At 37.3% G+C, this 21,717-nt stretch overlaps 1 protein-coding gene across 3 annotated transcripts in view; it reads right to left on the reverse strand.

Moving 5' to 3' along the window:
- tinagl1 (tubulointerstitial nephritis antigen-like 1) overlaps positions 1-21,717 on the reverse strand; it is a 38,374-nt gene that overhangs the window by 14,084 nt on the left and 2,573 nt on the right. For 2 of the 3 annotated variants that reach the window (XM_055053716.1, XM_055053715.1), the window contains 2 exons: positions 4,688-4,998; positions 2,486-2,552 (listed from right to left, as the gene is read on the reverse strand). In XM_055053716.1, the coding sequence (XP_054909691.1) occupies positions 2,486-2,552; positions 4,688-4,994 (374 nt within the window). In that variant the 5' untranslated portion in view covers positions 4,995-4,998. Of the gene's footprint in view, positions 1-2,485; positions 2,553-4,687; positions 4,999-7,697; positions 8,130-21,717 lie in introns of those variants that run through there. The other variant, XM_055053714.1, reaches the window with a different exon arrangement.

Genomic DNA, 21,717 nt, shown 5'->3' on the forward strand with positions numbered 1-21,717 from the left:
AAAACACCTCAAGAATCCAGCCCAGTTCTGGAAAAGTATTCTATGGACAGATGAGACAAAAATCAACCTGTACCAGAATGATGGGAAGAAAAAAGTTTGTAGAAGAAAGGGAACGGCACATGATCCAAGGCACACCACATCCTCTGTAAAACATGGTGGAGGCAACGTGATGGCATGGGCATGCATGGCTTTCAATGGCACTGGGTCACTTGTGTTTATTGATGACATAACAGCAGACAAGAGTAGCCGGATGAATTCTGAAGTGTACCGGGATATACTGTCAGCCCAGATTCAGCCAAATTCTGCAAAGTTGATCGGACGGCGCTTCACAGTACAGATGGATAATGACCCCAAGCATACAGCCAAAGCTACCCAGGAGTTCATGAGAGCAAAAAGGTGGAATATTCTGCAATGGCCAAGTCAATCACCAGATCTTAACCCAATTGAGCATGCATTTCACTTGCTCAAATCCAGACTTCAGACGGAAAGACCCACTAACAAGCAAGACCTGAAGGCTGCGGCTGTAAAGGCCTGGCAAAGTATTAAGAAGGAGGAAACCCAGCGTTTGGTGATGTCCATGGGTTCCAGACTTAAGGCAGTGATTGCCTCCAAAGGATTCACAACAAAATATTGAGAAAAAACTTTTTTGTTTGGGTTATGTTTATATGTCCAATTACTTTTGAGCTCCTAAAATGTGGAGTGTTTGTTTACAAATGTGTACAATTCCTACATTTTCTATCAGATATTTTTGTTCAACCCTTTAAATTAAACGTTACAATCTGCACTTGAATTCTGTTGTAGAGGTTTCATTTCAAATCCAATGCGGTGGCATGCAGAGCCCAACTCACAAATATTGTGTTACTGTCCAAATATTTCTGGCCCTAACTGTACATTCTGTTCTTTAAAAGGCCATCCCGTTAACCCTTTTGAAAAAGTTGTTGCTTTTGGTTTTGTTTTACTGTTTTGTGCTGCAGCGTTTCCATAAAAGTCCTGCAGTTTTCCCTGAGCTGAGGGGTCAGACTGGCTTGTTTTAAAAAATTTTTATGACTAAAAATAATGTTCCCAGTAAACATTATTCAGATGCCACTCTTACAATCAAATAAAGTCCCAAACTGAACAGACCACTGAGCTGTCCAGAATTGGACAAAATGATCAGTCAGTATAAACATAGCCCAGGCTTTGACAGTCAAGAAATTTAAGAAAAATGACTACATGAACTCTGTAGTCACTCTGTACTCGCTATCACTTAAAGCCTTTCCAGATAATGCTTTTATAAACGCTGAAGTGAGGGAAGGAGATGTAAACAAGTCCTTCAAGATCAGCAAAGAGGAAAAATAAATCAACACTACCAAGAAGATTCACAATGGGATTTACATGAGGAGTCAAAACAAGCACCAAGCAGCTTTGTCTCACTGGATCCAGGTTCAAATTTTTCCTTTGAAGTTAATAGCATTTTTATCTACACCAAAGTAGAAGATAAACAGGAAAACTACTTCAATTACAATCAAATTGGCCATGTAACTCAGGGCAACATGAAACAGCTGTCTGTAAACACAATATTGCTAATAGAAGATAAGGGTCTTGTTTTGTCTAAGTTTGAGTTGTGTTGTTGCTATTTTTGTCCTGCAGACACAGACTACTGAACTGTTATTTTATTGAAATACATTAAGTTGTGTATAGGGAATAATTATTGAACACATGAAGAAAAGGGTTTGCAAAAAAGAAAAAAACTAAGAGATGAAATCTGTCGGTGTTTAGAAAATGCTCCTGCTGTTATCTGCACATCAAAATCAGTTGGTTTAATAAAAATTGATGCCCTGTAAAAGTTTTTTATTTCTAAAGTATTGCACAAAGTCATATGAAAGGTAAAAGTAGGAAGAACTTAGTTAGTAATTGCAATGTTAACGCCGGAGCTGAACGTCTGAAGTAAAGATAAGCTGAAGCTCCTTTAACATTTGCTGCCTTAGATTGAACACTGAGCAAATATAGATGGTCGGATGAACCACTAAACTGAACCCTTTGGATTTCACTGCAAGCACCACATCTGGAGACATCAAGGTTCAGCACGTCATGTCAAAAGTGAAGGTTACACGTGGACACAGGATTGATCGGTCTATTTCACATCACAGTGCTTCATGTCACTCAAGAAAGGATGAATGGAAACCCCTTTCAGTTTTTTGTTCGTTAAAAAAAAAGCTATTTTGAAGTCATTTGTAGTTATAATATCGAGATTTGTGATTGTAACAAAGTGTGGTAAACGTCAAGGGCTATGACTGCTTTTGCAGGACACAAATGTGAGATAAAAGCATTTATTAAGTTGTTGTTGTTTCAATCACAACTTAAACTGTTTACCTTCTATGTTAGTATAATATTCTTGAATGCATGTACAAAGAACACAGAGAAAAATCCATCAAACAGGTGAAGGAAAAACATCAAACTTTGTGCAGCTGATACAAAAAAGAATGGAAAAGTAGGGCTTACGTACCATAAATTGCAGTTTTCTTTGTAGGTTTGCCCTGTAAAAAACTTGTTTCCATTTCTTTCACAGACATCTGAAAAGAGACAGAGATGGGGTTTAGCATACACGGGTTTGATGTGGTTAAACAAAACTGATCCTCTAACTAATCTGAAAGAAATACCAGCGCAGACTTAAACATAGCGATGCAAAATGGACACACACATATTGGGGTGTATATGCAGCAAACACACACATAATGCTTATGTGAGGTCTAAGTAGCTCTGAGCTTCAGTAATCCAGTGTAGGAATGTGGAGTTAGCTCCTTTCCTCCATTCCCATGGCTTCCTGGGCTCTCATGGTTTAACTATTTTATACTCTGCTTCTCCACCTCCACTGGAGTGGAGGGAAGGAAAACACTTCTTGTGACATAAATCCTTCAGCAAAGGAAACCATTTCTGACTAAGAAACCATGAATCAGCTTCAGCTTCTTTTTAAATCACTTTGACCCTCATCCTCTTGAAGTTTGGACCCTGCTACTGAGAAACTAGTCAGTGACAGACTCAATGACTCAGTTTATCTACCCCCTGATTTACAGTTGTTGGGGGTGTCAGCGCCATGTGGAATTTAAAAAATTACTTGGCACAAAATTTACTACAGGTCCCTGAGCTGATTGTGATTTATGGCCGAGACCTTCGGCACCAATCCTCCAAACTCACAGCTGTCTAACTTGGTCTGTCATAACTCACTTGCCGCAGCAAGTTACAGATTAAATCTCTCCTATTTTTCACTTTTGGAAGGAATGCATTTATTCCTAAAAGGATGGCTAACAAAGTATGATTTGGCTTCACACCTCAAACAGACCTCTAACCTGCTGACTAGAGAACACACACCTGCTTACGCCCCTCTTACCCTCGTTGTCTGTCTCTCCTACCCTCCACATAGTCCACATTCCTTCTCCTGATCTCGGGTTTAGTCATACTCCCCTCCTCCTCATTCCTATTTAATAAGTAGCTCACTGTTTCCTGCCCTGATCTCTGTCACTGAAGGCCTTTGCTCTCAATGGCACCTTCTCCACCTCTGCACTGAGAGAGCGGCGCTGTAGCCGCTGCGGTCCTACTGCAGCCACGTGTTCATTATTATGGTTGGAGGAGAGGAGTATCAGTTAATGTTTGCTTGCTGAAGTGTTTGCACTGAAATGGCCGAGGAGGGCAGAATGCTAATCGTATTTCCTGTTAGTTATATTAGTTATATTTTACCAGCTGTTTGACGTTTGCAGTTATTTTATAAATATTCAACCAACCGGTGTTATTTTTTAAATGATTTGTGGTTGTATCATTTCCTAATGCTGAAACTGTTGATAATAAATTGTGAAAAGTTCTCTACACTAAGAGCAACTTAGAAAAAATACCATGTGAATATTTCTTCATTTAATTTATTTTATTTCATTACTCTGACCTGGATTTTTTTATTTGTTTGTTTTTGTGAAGCAATTGAGAAGTGGTTTTTAAGCTCATTAAAAGCCATTTTAACTTTATATTTTCACCTGGTCACACAGAAATACTTGTAGTATCATAAAACAATAATCCAGATGGTGAGACTTTAATTTGTAAAACTACTCTCCAAAGTGGCAGAAAGCAGTGAACTTTCACACCGTTGGCTTTGATCAACAATTCAGCTTTTGCCAGTTCTTTAGGAAACATTGGACTGACATATTTAAATGTCCTGACAGAAATAACTGTATAGACCTGTAGAATGGAATATAATGCATTTGAATATAAATAATTAAATAGACAATTTATAAGTAAATTAACAAATCAATAAACAGATGTCTATCTGTTTTACTCTGAATCAACTCCTACTTTGGCATGGAAATATTTCTGTATATCTCCATAAAATGCATTCAAGTTTGTTGTCATAAGATGGGAAAAGTGAAAATGTCTCCCTGGAATGAATATTTTTACAGAAGATTTTACAGTGACCAACAGTGTTACAGGAGTTGTGTTAATTTTCAGGCTTTCAGTTCATTCTCTGATCTGAAACAAAGCTGGCTCATAGTTGTTGCAGATGTAGCTGAAACTTTGTTGATGGGTAAAACAATGTGTCACTGTAATTCATTTGTCGGTGTCAGCAGAGAGCTGTATGCCGCTGTGACTGAGCCTCAACAGCTCTGATCACGGATCCTTAGAAAAGCAAGCGAAGCACACACAAACACGTATCACCCCTATGTACCAATGAAAGGTGGCGGGATGCCCAGACAGCGGTTCCAGAAGTCCGGGCAGCAGTCGGAGACGGTTCGGTTGCAGAACAAATCACAGTAGCAGATGGTATCCAGGTAGGGCACGGTGCACAGGTCGTCTCTGCCGGGGCAGCAGCCTCCTCGCCTGTGGCAGTAGGAGCCGTACGGGTCCCTGATGCCGCCAGCATGCAGAGGACTGGCCAGCTCCCTTTTGGTTCTTCTGTTATGGATTCTGTCTGTGGTACCTTCCTGTGCAACCAGGAGCAGCACCAACGCAGTCAAAACAATAGGACCCATCATCAAGCTGCAACCAAAGAAGAAGAAGTGAAAATGTCTTAGACATGAACATATAAAGATGATTTTATTCCACACAAGTATGGACTTATGTGTCATTAAAACAAATTATTTTTTATTTTAAACTTCCAAAGTATGGAGGTTAGAGAGTAATGAATCATTCATTTAGGACAGTTGCCAATACCCCATGCACATTCTGCTCTATGATTCACACCCACACACATCCACCGAGCCAGAAGTTTGGCAGAACAGTCACACACACTACAGTGTAGTGACTACACAGAAGTTTGGGCAACATCAGGAGCTCAGGGTCCAAACAATCTCAGGGGATTCCTACTGACTGACCTTTTTTATGACTTTCCTTTAAAACAGCCAAGACAAACTGCAACCAAATTTGAAAGAAAGAAATGAAAACAACCACAAAATGATTCCTGGACTTTTGGGACACTGAATGCTTTAAAGCAGCCTCACAAGTAGCACGGTTATTAGAAGTAACATGTCAGAGCTCGTTATTTGTTTTTATGTGACTGTGTCTTATTATAAAAATACTTCCTTCTATAGTAATAACCACAAAGTCCAGTTTTTGTACATGTTTACATGTTGCTCTATTTTTTTCTTGACTGTAAACTTTGATCCATGCATTTCTTTGTTTTGGATGCGCCTTGGAGAGCGCTGGTTTCAGATTTCTGACAGGGTGGGTCCATGCAGACGTACCGGAAGAATTGCACAGCTGCTTACATAAATAGCATCTTTGATTGTCAAATCAGGAATCCACTCACAATGAACATTACGCACATAATAGCAAGGCTGTACTGTGCCTGAATGTGTTTTTTAGGTGTGCAATACCCACGCACAAAAACATGAAAGCAAATGGCAGTACAGGGTGGGCAGGAGGTCTGCTTTTTAAGACAAGAGTTAAGTTGAAGTAGATTCAAAGCAGTGCAATAAAACACCCACCCAGGTGTTCACAGAGCTGCTCTGGCCTTCAGGTCAAAGTTTTAATGGTGAGCAAGTTAATTCATTATAACTCTGATAAGGTATTGTAATGTACAACATATTCCAAAATATTTCTCCTCTCAAAATGGTTACAAATTTATTTTGGAAGTTACCAAGTATTAACTAATTAAACTGTTTAGTTTTCAATCAAGAAAATAAGCTTGCAAATGTCATGTTGATCAACACTAGATTGGTTACAAATCCAAGCATTTTAGGAAGTCAAAAGTCTCATTTGTCATGTTCTGCGACGATGAAGAGTAACGTGAAGGCAGAAATATTTTTTCTGTGCTTTTTTGATTACTGATCAGAAAATAGCATAAGGGTATTAGGAAACTGGGGAAAGTTTGAGTCAATCACTAATAGTCTAGCAAATAAACAGCACGCACTAACACATTAACGTGGCGAACCCAGTGGTCACTCATTGACTGCATTCACTCATTAAAAGATCTCATGATTGAGAGATAATCAATTATTTATTTACGGAGGAATAGCTGGTGCCAAAAATTGTCTGCTCAATCAAGCAAAAATAATTAGAAATATTTGAGTCAATAAAATAAGTCATCTCAGTAAAATCTTCCTAAATGTTGGTAATAATGACATTTCTGTTGACTTCAAAATTGGTTGGGATTTAAATAATTTATCCAGCAGCTAACCTCACTTAAAAGGTGTCCAATTAAAATACATGTAAACAGTTAAAACCATTTTGTTGGTGAAATTCTAACACTTTGTTTAACTGGCTTAGTAAACTAATGCTGGAGCTTAATTTTACTCCCGCTTGCTCAACAAAAGATGCCATCTGGTCGACCAGAGCTCAGGACAGCTGCTGTAGCCAAGCTACTGCAGCCATGGGGCAGATGGACCCTCACATACATACATGAGCATGCACGTTTTACACAGCAGAAGCTGAGAAGCTCAGATTCACAGCTTGTCACTGCACAGAAAGATTAGAGTTCAGAGGTGACATGACAGACATCTATTTCATCTCAGCAGCAATTGTTCAAAGAAAAACCAACTCCAGCGGTAGAAATGGACTCAAATTCAAAGTTTTTTAAAGAAATCTTTCTCTTTAAATTCAATACTTTGAAACATTGGATACTAATTTTACAGAATAATTATGGTCTTAAGCCTCTACTAAAATTAATTCAGCACGGTATTTTGATAGTAGGAGACTTTTTTAATATTCTCTCCCTATTCGTGTCACTGTTTCACTTTCTTTGGAGATATCATGGCACCACCCATCAGATAATTCTCTGTAGGTCTGTAAAAGGTCTTCCTGAACTATTTCCCTCTCACAGTCCTGTCTGTGAAACACCAACATGGGTAATTGATGGTCTCACAATCTCCCTTAAGTGTTGAATAAAACAGGTGAGTGAATGGATTGCAGCTCTCTGAGTGGCACAAAAGGACCAGACAAACACAAACTGGCTCATAAAATTGCTCAATCTATAACTTGCATTCATCTTTATATAATAAATCTTCTAGAATGTTGTACCACTCAATCAAACACCCAGAAAGTACATAAATACAAACAGCAACACCTTGACTAATATGCAGTCATAAATTACACCAAAAGAGAACAAAGTTCAGCAGATTTTTCAGAAATATGTTGAAGTAAGTTGAGAACAATATAAGTCTGAAAACTGTGAAGCTGCACCTGCCTGGAAGCCATCATAGGAAACAAATCTGCTGCACAGAAGCAAAGTCAGTTGTTACCTGTTAGTGAAACGGAAATCTTGAGTTTATAATCCAGCAGAAACATGCAGTTTGGTTGCTGTGCTGTTCAGGAAGTCATTCACAGGTAGCGAGTCTGAAAGGTCAGTCCTCCTTTCTCCAAGGCTCTAACAGGATCTGCTCTGTCAGTCTCTGCCTTCTCTATATACACGCAGAACGCACTGCTAACCACTCCCTCCACCCCCATTCACTCCAGGCCCTGTCCCCTGCTTCACTGCCTCCTGCAAACTCTCTCTTCCACTCATACAGACTTTTTTTTTCTAGTAGCTTCCTCAGTTTGATTATCTGTGAGCAGCCTTCCTCTCCTTATCGTCCAGAACCCTCCACGGTGAAATATACTCTTGATTCAGTCTCCTGTTACCCAATAAGCTGTCCCTTTCACTTACAGCCATGAATTTGCCCTACATTTACTGTGCAGAGTTAAACTCTATCTGAGGTGTTCACAGTAGAGAGTAAATGCTGACTCCTGCTCCTCCTCCTGGACACAGGTTGCATAAGCCCAACCCACTCGGCCTGGAAATGAGTGGACAGATTGCAGAAGACTTTACAGCGTCTAGAAACTTACAAACAACCCTCTGGACATTAGGTTTTGGCAGAAATTAAGGAAAAATGCTCTAAATATTAAGATCGTTTTTATTCTGTGTGATCCGTTATCCTGTATCTGTTTATGTCATCAGTTTCTGTTTTATTCCACCTCATTCACTCCAAGGTAAATACAATTTTTCCAGGTGGGACTTAATAAGTTAAATATTTTTAAATAATAGGTTTGATAGAATGAATCTTATTATGTTGCATTTCTTAATCAATTCAGTTTCAAAATAAGTGTATGCAGATTTGCCCTGCGACAGACTGGCGACCTGTCCAGGGTGACCCCGCCCCTCGCCCAGAACACAGCTGGAGATGGGCACCAGCACCTCCCGACCCCAATAGGGACAAGGGTGAACAGATAATGGATGGATGGATGTGTACAGATTTGATTTGCTTGTTTACTTCAGTGAGTCACAATCATAACATAGCAATTAAAACGTTGCAAGCACAAGCAAAAAACTTGATATATATTTCTCTTTATTGTTCTGCAACAGTTAAGTTGTCGTGCTGAGATGTTAATCACTAAAAAAAAAAAAAGCAGGTTCTCAAAATACACGAAGTGAGCCAATTTAGTCATCCACTGTTTTCTAGGCATTATTGATCGATTCAGAAGAGCGACATGTTGCTGAAGGAAGACGCAGCTGTGCGTTAAACCGCCCCCGCTCAATCAATAACCTAAAAGCTGAATTGATAATGGAGGCACAGCAGGGTGTCAGACAGGGTGGGGTTGGAGGATGGGAGAGACAGGAGAAACAAAATGAGTGACCACACATAGAGACCTACAGCTGAAAACATATGTTTACAAAAAGACTTATACAAAAACAATAAGTCTTTGTTTATAATCAATGTCTTCGATTCACACAGAGTAATTTTCTCCAGTTTTAGGTCAGTTAATATTGCTGATTTTGTTTTAACGAGGTAAATGCCAGAATAATGAGACGATATTTTTGCTTTAATTTTAGCTTTATTTACAACTTCCTTTAAATTTTTAAGCTTAAGTTTGATATGCATTTAAACAATTTATGAAAGTTGAGATGATACAGCTCACAATCTGAGTCAAGTCAGCGCGTATTTATAATTTAAGACGCACACAGAATATGCAAAATGATGGGAAAAAATGATAAAAATCAGATATCAGGGAGAAAGCCTGTGGACCTCCACCATCTGGCTTATCCTTGAGTACAATCTAAATGTCTGCAGGTCCTGCAAGTTTTAATCCAAAGGAAATGTCCAGACATACTGTTGAGAAAGGAGATGATCTCTTTGTCACCAGGATGGTTTGATTCAAATAGGATGTAGCAATCCCAGAACAAAAATAAAATAACTAAGTATTTTCTGAAGCAAGATCATTATCCACAGTGAAAAGGGTCGGACGCTGACATTGGTCGTAAGAACAATCACTGAGGAAGAAGTCATCTCCCAGAAAGCTCAACCTCAACTTTTAGAGACACGTCTTGTGGTCTGATGAAACCAAACTTGAGGTGTTTGTCTCATGTGATCATGGTTACATTTGAAAGGAGAAGGAGGAAGCTGAAGCACAGGTGTGACATCATCAGGTGTTGTTGCTGAAGCGACTGGCGCATTTCACTAAAGAGATGACACCATGCAGAAAGAACGTGACTTGGAAACATTGAAGCAACATCTCAAGAAATTAGCCATGAGTCAAACTTTGGTTCTCCAAACAGAACCCTTCACCTAACCACCAAGTAACTAGAACAATGTAAACCGCTAACAAGTCCTGACCTCCGGCCCAATTGCCTTAAAATTTATAGACAGAGAAGAAAAGGTGTGTGTGCATACACTCAAATTGATTTTTGTGTAATTAGAAAAAAAGTTTAATATATTATACATGACAAATATGTTCTTACCTACTTGCAAATATCAATTTTATCAATGTAATTCAAAATAGAAAATAGATGACTTCTAATAAAAGGCATTGATTGAAGAACTGTTTCATTTTGCAATTATCTTATCCAACACTTTTCAGGGAAATGTTCTTGTTGTTTGTTTATTTTGTTTTGTTTTTTGTTGTTTTATTTTTGACAGTTTGTTTACCCTCATCTATAAGTGTGACTTAAAATGAGCTTAAATTTGAAATGGTCTCAGACTATTACTGGCTGGAGGAGTTCTGGGTAACCGGATTTCTTTTCAAACAAGTCTATAATTATGTATTTAACAAGTGTTACACGCCTTGTTCCTCCTGAAACTAGGGGCCCCTGGGCTATCTTTATAGTGTTCAAATGTCACCAGACTCTCCATCATTATTAAACCACAACTGCACGTCATTTGGTGGTACTAACACATAAATAACTATGCATAGCTGCTGGCATTAGGCAAGTCACTTCTAGAGAAGAATGGTGATGATGCTCCTTCAACCGTAAAAGCAGAAGAATGAAAAGGCATGTTTGTAAAAGTCTGAAGACCCTCAGGAACTCATAAATGACCCCTGAATCAGAGAAGGCTGTCACCAAATGAGGAAGTAGGTGACTCATGTATAGATCAGTGAAAACAAGAAATGTGAATCACTTTAGATGGTTTTGAGAAGAATGTTTCTCAACATCTGTAGGCGATCTGTCATAAGACACACATATGGATGTACAGTCAATGTGTAGGCAGGATCCACACTACAGTGACTCAGACCTGACCTCTAAATTACCCAGAGCAGAGTGGTCTGCTATCAGATCAGCAGTGCTTCTGTTGGTGAGCTAATTCATAAAGAATAGACTGAACCATTGAGGATGAAGGCAACAATTGAGCCAAAACTTAGAAAGAATACTGCAGGGACACTCCGAGGGGAAATAAATTGTACATCCAGGCACACTCACACAAAAGTGTGCACTGTTTGAGATCAGTGTGTGTGTGTGTGTGTGTGTGTGTGTGTTTGGCATATATGTGGTTAATTTGGAGCATTTCGTGGAAATAAATATGAGCAGAATCTGGAACTGACAACCGAACGGCGTGGGCCGGTCACATACACACACAGTCATCCTGAGGAACAATCGTTCTCTTTTTCTGGACTGTTGCATCACAATCATCCCATGGTGCTACAAAAACATAGGCTCCAGCTGCGCTGCGTCAGAGTGGGGTCTGCACCCCACAGAGCAGAGACGTGTCCATTTTGACGCCCCTGGTGGGTTCCCTGTTCCCGGCTGATAGTAAACAAGGATGGGTGTGATGGCTCCACGAAATGCTGATCCAGAGCAGAGAACATCAGCAATGTGAATGTTTTCAATGTTGTTACTAAGAAAAACACCCACATGTTACTTTTGATGTGAAGTTCAGATATTTGGGAGAAAATTATTGCATTATTTGTTCTTCTCTGCAGCTGGAGCCTTGATGCCGATGGTTTTGCTCTGGAGAGAAATGGAGAGTACATGACTCAAAGAAAGTAATTTAAATAAACTAAATGTGAGTAATATGGAAAACTGGAAAGGCCGTATCCACGTCTGTTTCTCATTTTAAATTATAATTCTGCCCCACATTTTATTTAAATGGCCCAAATGAAAAGATGTGGGTCATTAAAATTGTGAGTTATTTCTAGACATTAAGAAAACAGAAACAACCATGACAGAAAATCTGTTCATCAAAAGGCCATTCAGCATTTCCAGTTTCGAATCTCGAAGTCACCTATCATGCTTTTTTTTTTTTTTTTGCTTTTTTGGGGGAGATTGTGGTAAGAAATCCAGCAGTTGTTGCTGCTCCAGCATCAATTTATTTCACAAAAGCATTGTGGAAACTACCTCAAAGCAAGAAATGTGGCAGAAGCAATCATTACATTCCTGATGAATCAAGAATTATTGACAGGTGGACAAGCCACAGGTAATAAATCTAGGATTTACCACTGGCACTGCATACTGTTTACAGTATTCAAGTTGTTTTTTTCTTACAAAGTGAGAAAAAATGACTTTTTAATATAATCAAAACAAGAGCCTTTGCTAATGCACCAGTCTGCTCATGAATGGCTTCGTTGGGAGTAGTCAAAGAGAGATGGGTGTCTCATTTGAGATACCAGTGGGAGTCATGTTTGCTATTGGATCAGAATGTGGTTTTCTGGGAGTCTGATCTGGATGCCTCCAGACATAATGAAGAGACTTTTTATGCATTCGAGCCAGAGACCATCTTAGGATGAAGAGGAGAAAGTCTTATCTTACCCGTTTTGCTTTTATTCTTCAACTTTACAAGATAAAATTTTTATAACTTTGTCAGCAAACATAAAAATGTGTCTAGTAAAAAGTGTATCAATTGTAATTTACAAGGTGGGCATGAGCATTAATCATTTAACTGTGACTTTTTGACAATTGTTGCAAAATAAAACATCATGGGGACAAGTGAACTCTACAACAAGGTAAGGCATCCTTCACCAGTAAAAGAAACGCCTAAGGACTTTTCTTACACATTTTATAGCTACAGCTGCTGAAGAAAAGGAAAGAGCCACATGTAAGAAAAAGTGCCAGCTAAAGAAGAAATACTTTCTCAAAGGAAAGCATTGACCTGAAAATGCATGACAAAGATATAAGATGTGAAACTGAAGTCAGAGGAAGTATATTAATCATGAAATGACTGTCTAAGAGGCAGAAATAAATCTTCCACATATCATATCTTTTGATCAAAAAGCCACTTTTTGTGACAATAAACACTAAAATTGTTTTAAGCAATTATGTTTTTAAAGACTTCCTAGATTGCTTTGTTTACGGGTAAATAAAACCAATGGTCCATGATAGTTTTTCAGATTACCAGGAGTCTTTCCAGGGAAATGTGCTGCATATATTCTTTCATAAACCTGACTTCAGTTTATTTCACAATCTCTAACTGTAAGAATTTGAGGTTTGCTTAAAGAAATAAATAATAATAATAATACAAAGATTGGGGTAGAATAAACGGCAATTATAGCTGTGTCTGATCATCGCTATCAAGAACATTAAAGTAAAACCTAAACATATGTCTGAGTGGTGTTTTTTTATTTTTCTGTCCTTGCATGTCTCTCTGTCTCATCTCATATTGATTGTGAAAGCTCTGACCCACAGACTGCTTATTGCTGACCAAGAAATTGCACTCTGAGTCACTCAGATATAGGAATCAGAATCAGAGAGACGTTCTTCCTGATCAGATTCACCAGATCAGCACATGCAAGGAAGCTCTTTATGTGATCAGTGGAACTTTAATCATAGGTATGTGCAAATAGCATTGAAATGCATAATACAGAAAATATTTACTCATAGTAAGCTAATTTTATATGACTGTCAGCAATCACTCAAGCTGTCTAAATTCTGAGTCATTCTTTCTTCTGATGAATATAAAATAAAAAGCTTACTCTCTAAGTTACATTGTTGCAAAATTTTTAAACTAGAATGTGCTTTTGCTTTGTAAGATATTCAGCACAATTCCCACGAATTTCTGAATTTCCTTACTTGAACTTTACTAAGACCATAACATCTCACATTGTCAAGACGAGATACTTCAATGTCACAACCTTTCAGACATACAGAGAGTTTACTGATGGTCATATGGGGCAACTATTTACCTGTGAAGGAAGTATATATATTCTAACAAGGTAGCTAAGCCAATAACCCACAAGCACATTGAGTAATAACATTTGAAATGTTTTTTCTGCCTCTAAAATAAGAGGGATGAGAGTTAGTATTACTTTATTTTGTAACATTAAGAAAGTCACAGGGCTCCTGATGTTCTGGCACTACAAAAACAAATCCTCGTCCACTCCCCACTGATATTTATTGCTTACTTAGTTCCTCAGGGACTTTCAGTGTTTTCTCAAAGAAAATTAGTCACAGTTGCAATCCATGAAACCCTGCAAATACCATCCAAATCCTGATGTACTTTTGATGCTATACTAATGTATTCATTCAGGATAAAGGTTGGACCCTGTTACTTTCAGAAATACTATAACTATTTATGGCATAGATTCAAGAAGGTGTCAAAAATGTTTCTCCAAGATATTTTAGTCCACATGATAGCATCGTGGCGGATGACTTCAAGTGTTTCACCACATCCCAACTGAATTGAGAGACCATGGAGGCTACTCCAGATCTTACTTTTAAGTTCAATGAACTGGATTCAGATTACTCTGATTATTTTTTTTTACATAATGTACTGTTGTGCTCTAAGTGGTCATCAGAAGATGAATACACTGTGGTTTTGAAGAAATGGACACAGTCAATTTCAACAGCTAACAATATCCAACACATCATCATGCTATCATTAGCCGCCTAAATGGTGCATTGGGTTCCACATGGATCCTTTCCCGTTATTTATACCAAGTTCTGGACCTACTGTCTGAATGCTGCAGCCAAAACTCACAAGACAAGGGAACCTTTTTTCAGTCTTTCCTTGTTAAACTTTGGTGACTCAATGAGAATCGTAGCCTCAGTTTCCCAATCCATTTTTTAAAACGTGGCTCTCAGTGTGATTTGCTGCTGGTTCAAGTTTCTATCTACATTCAGACTCAACTCTCACCCACATTCAAAGTCCCTAAATCCTTTTTCTTACCTAAGTTTTCTTCACCATCTCTCGATGACTAAATGCATTGTGGAGCTTATATGGCGAAATTATTATTTGTTTTAACAAGCCATTGTCATATTTTATAAAGTGGTGGGTGAGTGCGCATCCAAATATGAGACTTATCAAATCTATCATCTCTGTTACAAGAAGTGCAAGATTTTTTTATTTTTTTGCATTTTTATTCATTAGTCACAGAAGAGAAATTCACACTTCAAAGATCTGGAACTATTTTTTATGATGGCTAAAAAGTTCAAAAAGGTCATTGATGATGTTTGATCACTTCAGAATAACTGCATGGTAACCACACAAAGGATTACACAGCAAAGTCAGCGTCTAAAGCTGTACTCTCTAATCAACCAAAGATCACAAGTAGATGTTGCCCTTTGTAACATGCGGTGGCTTGTCCCTTGCTTTCTTCACACACACATTCTGCAAGGATGAAAAGATGTGAGATAAGAAAGCATTCCTGGTTGGGTAAATTCTGTTGCAATCAGTATGCTGGTATAAAACACTCTCCATTTTTACTTTAAGAAAGAGGATTAAGAAAATGGGCAGTGAACAGTGCATAGGTTTAACATTAAAAGCACCTCTTGACATAAATTCACCCAATTCTTCTGTTTTTTAAGTCTTTGATTCAAAAAGAGTTCAGGTGGTCCTCGATTCACTCTGTCCTCTTCAAATCATATATCATTACATTCCCACAAGGACAAACCCAAAGGAGAAGAAATCCTGATCAATATATTGTACCTGACCCCACACACACAATCTGCTTTAGCATTTATAAGAAGTGTTTGCGTTCACCTGCAATTTGCAGTTGAGCAATTGGACAAAATATTTCATAGGCATCTCACCGTTGAAGGTAGAGAAATCAAGATTAGAAAGAATGAACACTTTGCAAAAATAAAAGAACATTTTAGACAAGCTTAATACAGTGAGCATCTTCCAGCTTTACCAGTGAGATTGCAAAACTCTATTGTCTAGAAACACAATTCAATAATGTTCAAAGAAGCCAGAAGCCCTGTCAATTATTTATTTGGCTCAGTTTTTGTACTTTGTATGACCCTTATATCCCTGTGCATTCAGAGACCTGAGATATGGATGAAAGTAAAGAAGATATTAATTCAGAAATGCCCACTGAAATGAAATTAAAATGGAAAACTTAAAAAAAAATTAAATTACATTTTTAAAAAAGTATTAAAATCTTCCAACTAATTTTGAGTAAAAAATACCTTCCCTTCATGTCATCATGTCAGCCAAAAGAGCTACAATAGGGATTCTTTCTGTGAACATTAGCAGATTGAATAGAGCTTGGGCTCACAATAGATCCGTAGGGAGTGAAACTGAAGCCTTTACATAAATAAATAGAGAATGAATAGCCAAAAATAAAAGGTAATAGAAAAAGTTACTTATCCACAAGTTGGTAATGAAACAGAAAGGTCATTAAACAGAAACAGAGGAAGGTAAAGACTCTAGCTCTCCTTCTTGCCTGTCTGGGTCTTTCACCTACCCACATCAACTGATAAAACTAAACACGCTAAAAGTTTACATAGGCAACAAACTCTAGCGATATTCCAATAACTGCACTTCATCCCTCCACAATTTGGTCATTTCTTTTTAACCACACATAGTGCTAATATGAAACCACTAAATATCTGCATACGAAGTAAATCAATGAGCTCCAGTTGTCTTTATAACATTTAATTTAGGCGCCTACAATCGCAGTGCCCACATCTTTAAGCCACAAAGAATGACATTTGTTAATACATTTCAGACTTCAGTCAAATCTGAATCTGTGATGCAGAGGCAGATCCTGATACAGACTGTAGGCCTCATCACCCAGGGTGGCATAGCATGGTGGGAGGCATAAATAGCCCAAAACCAGAGTTATCTTGCAGTTAGCTTGTTACAAGAGTCCCCAGTGCACAGTTTCTGCACAGTATACAGAAAATGCACATTGTTTTTTTTTGTTTGGTTTTGTTTTTTGTACACAGTTAGTGCACAGTATACAGAAAATGCACATTGTTGTTTTTTTGTTTGGTTTTGTTTTTTGTACACAGTTAGTGCACAGTATACAGAAAAGTGTTTATTTTACAAGAGTCTGTACTTATTTTGATCATTGATCACTGACTACGCAATTTTAAATCCACCTTCGGTCAATCTCAGAAAACCCTAAGAAGAGTAGTAAGAGTAAGACCACCATGTTTTTTGGTAATAGAACCACTTTAAAATGAGATGAGTTTTCTTTCATCATTACTGTAATTCTAGTTTTTTCTGTAAATTGACTAACATGTTACTTTCCCAGGCCAGTTGTGATTTCTAGAAAATTTAATTTTATGTTCTTAAAATAAGTAAATAAATATTTTATTTATTTATTTATTTATTTTACATTAATCAGCAGTTAGTTTTAGTTGATTTCCTATTTCAGCTTTAAATATAAAACAGGACATGTACATTCAATATAAAACTTAAAACAAAGAAGTGATAAAACAAAGGCCTCTAAGTTGGCCTCAGGTCTTATTTTCAAGAAGTCCTGTTATTTGATATTATTGATTGATAATTTCAGTATTTAAATTAAGTTTCGACATACTTAAAAGGTCATTCTTTTGTGGATTTACCTTAGTGTACCTGGTGGCATATATTATATTAACACATCTAGGTGGCTAACTTTAGAAAATGCAGCTCATGTTGGAGCTATAATAACTCAGAATGCTGGAAGGCGAACAGATTGCAGGTTGTAGTTTCAGACGTGGCCCTAGTGGACAGTTAAAACAGCCTAATGTTTAGTAAGTGTTTGCACTTCTGTAGATTGATGACCTGACATTCAAATGTGTGTCTAAGGAACTAATTCTGTGCAGAAAAGATATAGAGGCATGTTAAAAAAAAAAAAAACAACAACATAGGATTCCCCATGAAAGCCTGTTTTTGTCACTCATGGTAGTTTATTGCATATTTAAAATAAATTTTAGAAAGCCGAGAAATACAAATAAACAATAAAAACAAAAAAGTGACCATTTAGAATTTTCAGGTAAAATTTAATCAATAGTAACAATAAAGACATTAGAAACTTAAAAGAATGATGATTTCATGGTGTTAAAACTTTGGTTTTCATTTGTGTTTCTGTTTTGATCATTTCTTTTCAAATAGGTTTGAGTCTGTTGGTTTAGCACTGGAACATAAACAAAGTTTAGATTATGTATAAAAATGTTCTTTGGATATCAAATTTAAAACAAGTATTTGAACACCAGAACATCAGACATTGTTTGCAAAACACAGTACAGGATTTTGGGTAGAAAAGTATTATAACACCTGTGAAGCACAGAGGTGGAGGCATTATTATTTGGAGATTCATTACTGCACCATAAAATCAACACAAAAGTGTATATGTTGTTCTAAGTTTTTCCCCTGACAGATAAAATATACATTGTTTACATTTATATGTTAATAAGTAAAACAATTTTAATTTTACTTGCTTTACCTTTCTTTCCCAAAGATGAAAAAAAAAACTTTTTCCACTTATATGCAGACACAAAGAATTGAGTATCTAATGAGATGTTTTATTATGATTACAGGGCAACTCTGTGAGCACAGTTAGGAGATTACTCAATGAGTTACTGCAGAGTGACACGTGGACGGATTCTTCTGGAATATCATCTATGCCGATAAACAAAATGAAGGGAGATGGCCTCTGAGGAGCAGCTTATTTTGTTTGGAGCAGAGTGGAGTTTAGAGGCCAAGTTCTGGGCCCTAGAGGTTGCAGCATCAGCGGCACTCCTCAGTCTTTAATGTCTGTTTATCTCATCTCACTCCTACAACAGCAAGACAAGTGAGGCGCTGAGGTACAGAGGGATGGAAGACTGAAGAGGTAATCATGCTCTGAAACCTTCCCACATATTTTCTCTAACTTGTCCTTCGAGACCGGTTAATTGTTTATCTAGGGGTTTATATCAGCCATATATATGCTGGCAGGAAGTGTCCGAACCAGACTAGCTTCATCAGTGTGAGGCTGTCAAGCAACAACAACATGCTGTGGATGATTTCAGTCTCGTAGGAGCGAGTAGCTTCCTTTCAGGCTCTGCTACAAGCTGGCAAAGATGTGAGGTTACATTCTTCCAGCACATCCAGCATCATGTTCCATGTCAAGCAACCGTGTGTGGATGGTTACCCTGGGGACTGAGACAGAAACGGACCAGATAAATGTCACAAAAGCAGAAGCTGCCTGAAAAGGGCTCAGCGTGTTTTAGGGTGATTGAGTTTCAGCCACAAGATCTTTGTCCAAAATGATGCAAATAATATTTTTAGTTTTTGTGTTTCTGTTGCCTGAAGACATGTCACCTTTTCGTGGAAAGCTAAAACTACCTAGTTGTGATTCCATACTGACCTGATGCAAAAGGTATGTGAATGTGAAGCGAGAGAAACTCGATTCTTTAGTTTGCTATTTTTATGAGCCACGCTGCAAACTTTTTTGCCCAATCTTAAAATTGGGAACTTGAATGTTGTTGCAAAGACATTCTGCAAGAAGGATTTATGAAAAAATAGAAAGCCTTCAGGGAGTATTTAGACTTAAATAACTTACATAATATGTCAGTAATTCAACCCTGTATATTCTGTAACTGAACATGGGGGTAGAATCACTCATAGTTTGAAAGTTGAGCTTGCAATCATCAGATACAACTCGTTTGATGCTTTCTGCTGTTTGTGTCTTTGCTGTAGAGTCATTTCTGTGATTTCTTATGAACTGATTGGTACCTGGAATCAGCCTCTCACCGCTAGTAACATTTTCAGCCACAGACATTAGGATTTAGAAAAGTTATTTAAATTTGGAAAGTTTCCCCAGATGTATTATGTGTCTAATACAACTCAAGACTGAACCTTACAAATTAATTACAAAATTTGAAAAAAAAATTTATAAAGAAAATATAAATAAATAAGTCAAAGGTTCTCTAGAAATGGGACAACAAAAAGTGAAAAAATAATTTAAGTATGGAATGAGTTTCTGTTCATGTTTTTAATGATCTGAAAAAACATGCACTAAAACAAACTGATAAGTAAAAAACATAAACAATAACAAAACAGGGTGATAAACAGTGGAGCAAGGTTGAATTATCCATTGATTATTATGATAGTTGTATCATAATGCTGATAATCTTGTTCTTATGATACAAGAAGTGATTTGTAAAAAGTTAAAAATCACTTCTCAAAGTGATTTTTAACACTCAAAGAAGACAGGATCAGAGCAATAATAACCAATGACAGTCCTTCTAATTTTTCTACAATTTTTTTATTAGATTTTCATTGTGTTAATTACACAGACGTAGCGTCTTTGAAAATCCTACTTCTTTTTGTGCTTGCAGCTTTCTCTGTTCCAACTCTGTTCCTCTTACTGTATCTCTTTTTTTTTCTCTCAGCATAGGGAACAATTTTTTATTTGTCCATGCAAGGCTGTTCTGGGAATCCCAGAATATCTCAGACACACTATCAAGCATCTGCAGAGGGAGTTAATAAACAAAGGGAAATTTATAATAAGAGCGTACTAGTTGGAGGACATGACAAGTTTGCTCTGTTGTTTGTTTCTCTTGTTTGGACTACCTCAGGCTGTATATTGTGTGAAACAGAGGAAAAAACATTTCCAGAAACCAGAGAATTTCAAAATAGCTGACTTTAATTTGTCTTTATCATAAAATTCTGATTTAATTTCAAAGTGTGAACGATCACTTCCTGTATTCAGCTACGTTGTAACAGACATTGACATAAAGCTTTTGAAAAGCAAAGATCAGGCTGCTAAAACAGTAGCTTACAAATCAGTGATGCTATTATGTCCACATGTTATATTAAAGCATTCAAAAAAGTTGTTTGAAAACTGCAGAAGGTATAAATATCACTCCTACCTTTTCATTGTTTTCTTAAAATGTGGCAACTTTCACAGCTGCAAAGAAACTCAGCACTGAGTTAAAGAAGCTCTGAGCCTACATGGTATGTTTTAGCACTGTTATTTACTAGTTACCAAAAACAAGCAGCAGATAATGACTCCTTTATTTATGCTGTCTATAAAGGGATTCTTATGCTCTGATGCAAAATTTCCATCTTTAATTTAAGCATCATGAGGCTAGTGGTCTCCATTGTGCATTATATTTTTGATATTTCTATTAAACTTTAATAATTTCTTGCTATGGGTGGATTTATATGACTTTTCCTTTCAAATGAATACAGAGTTAGTAAATGTACAACACAAAAATGTAAATTCAGGGTGTGTTCATGTTTGTATAAGCATTAGTGTCAGCTGACTTGAATGAGTCAGTCAGCCGAGCTGCTGTTTATTGTTCTTATGAGTCAATAGAAGTAGAGACACTGACAATAAAACACTTCCACTGGGATTTGTCCTGTGTTGACCCACCCTGAACAGAAAGGAACAGGATAAACAGAGATCCCTCTCACAATGATCTCACCAGAAAGAAATGTTACAAATATAAATTTGTTCATTATCAAAAATGCTCCAGAAGGAATTTTCCATTGTTCTCCAAGTCTGGGCAAAACTCTAGGCTGCACTGACGCAACAGCAGAGTTTTAAGTGTCTTTGGAATTTCTGTAGCTAAATAATTTTCAAGTAGATGTGAGAATAAACAATTTGACAAAAGAAATTAAGCTTCAAATTGGACACACAAATGTGTAAATTTGAATCAGAAACAGAATTATCTGTTTCTGATTTTATTCTTCTGAAAAGTGTATGAGTGGGTGCCTCAAACTCTGTTCAGGTTACGACTTTGAATGTTCGAAGTACTTAGAACAACTCAGATTGGACAAAAAGTTAACTTTATCATTGCACCTAACGCAATCAAACATGGTGCAGGGAGATATCATGTTGTGGGACTGATCTTCTTCAGTAGGAAAAGGGAAGCAGGTC

This window comes from Poeciliopsis prolifica, unplaced genomic scaffold (genome assembly GCF_027474105.1).
Source record: "Poeciliopsis prolifica strain line A6 unplaced genomic scaffold, Auburn_PproV2 SCAFFOLD038, whole genome shotgun sequence".
Taxonomy (NCBI): Eukaryota; Metazoa; Chordata; class Actinopteri; order Cyprinodontiformes; family Poeciliidae; genus Poeciliopsis; species Poeciliopsis prolifica.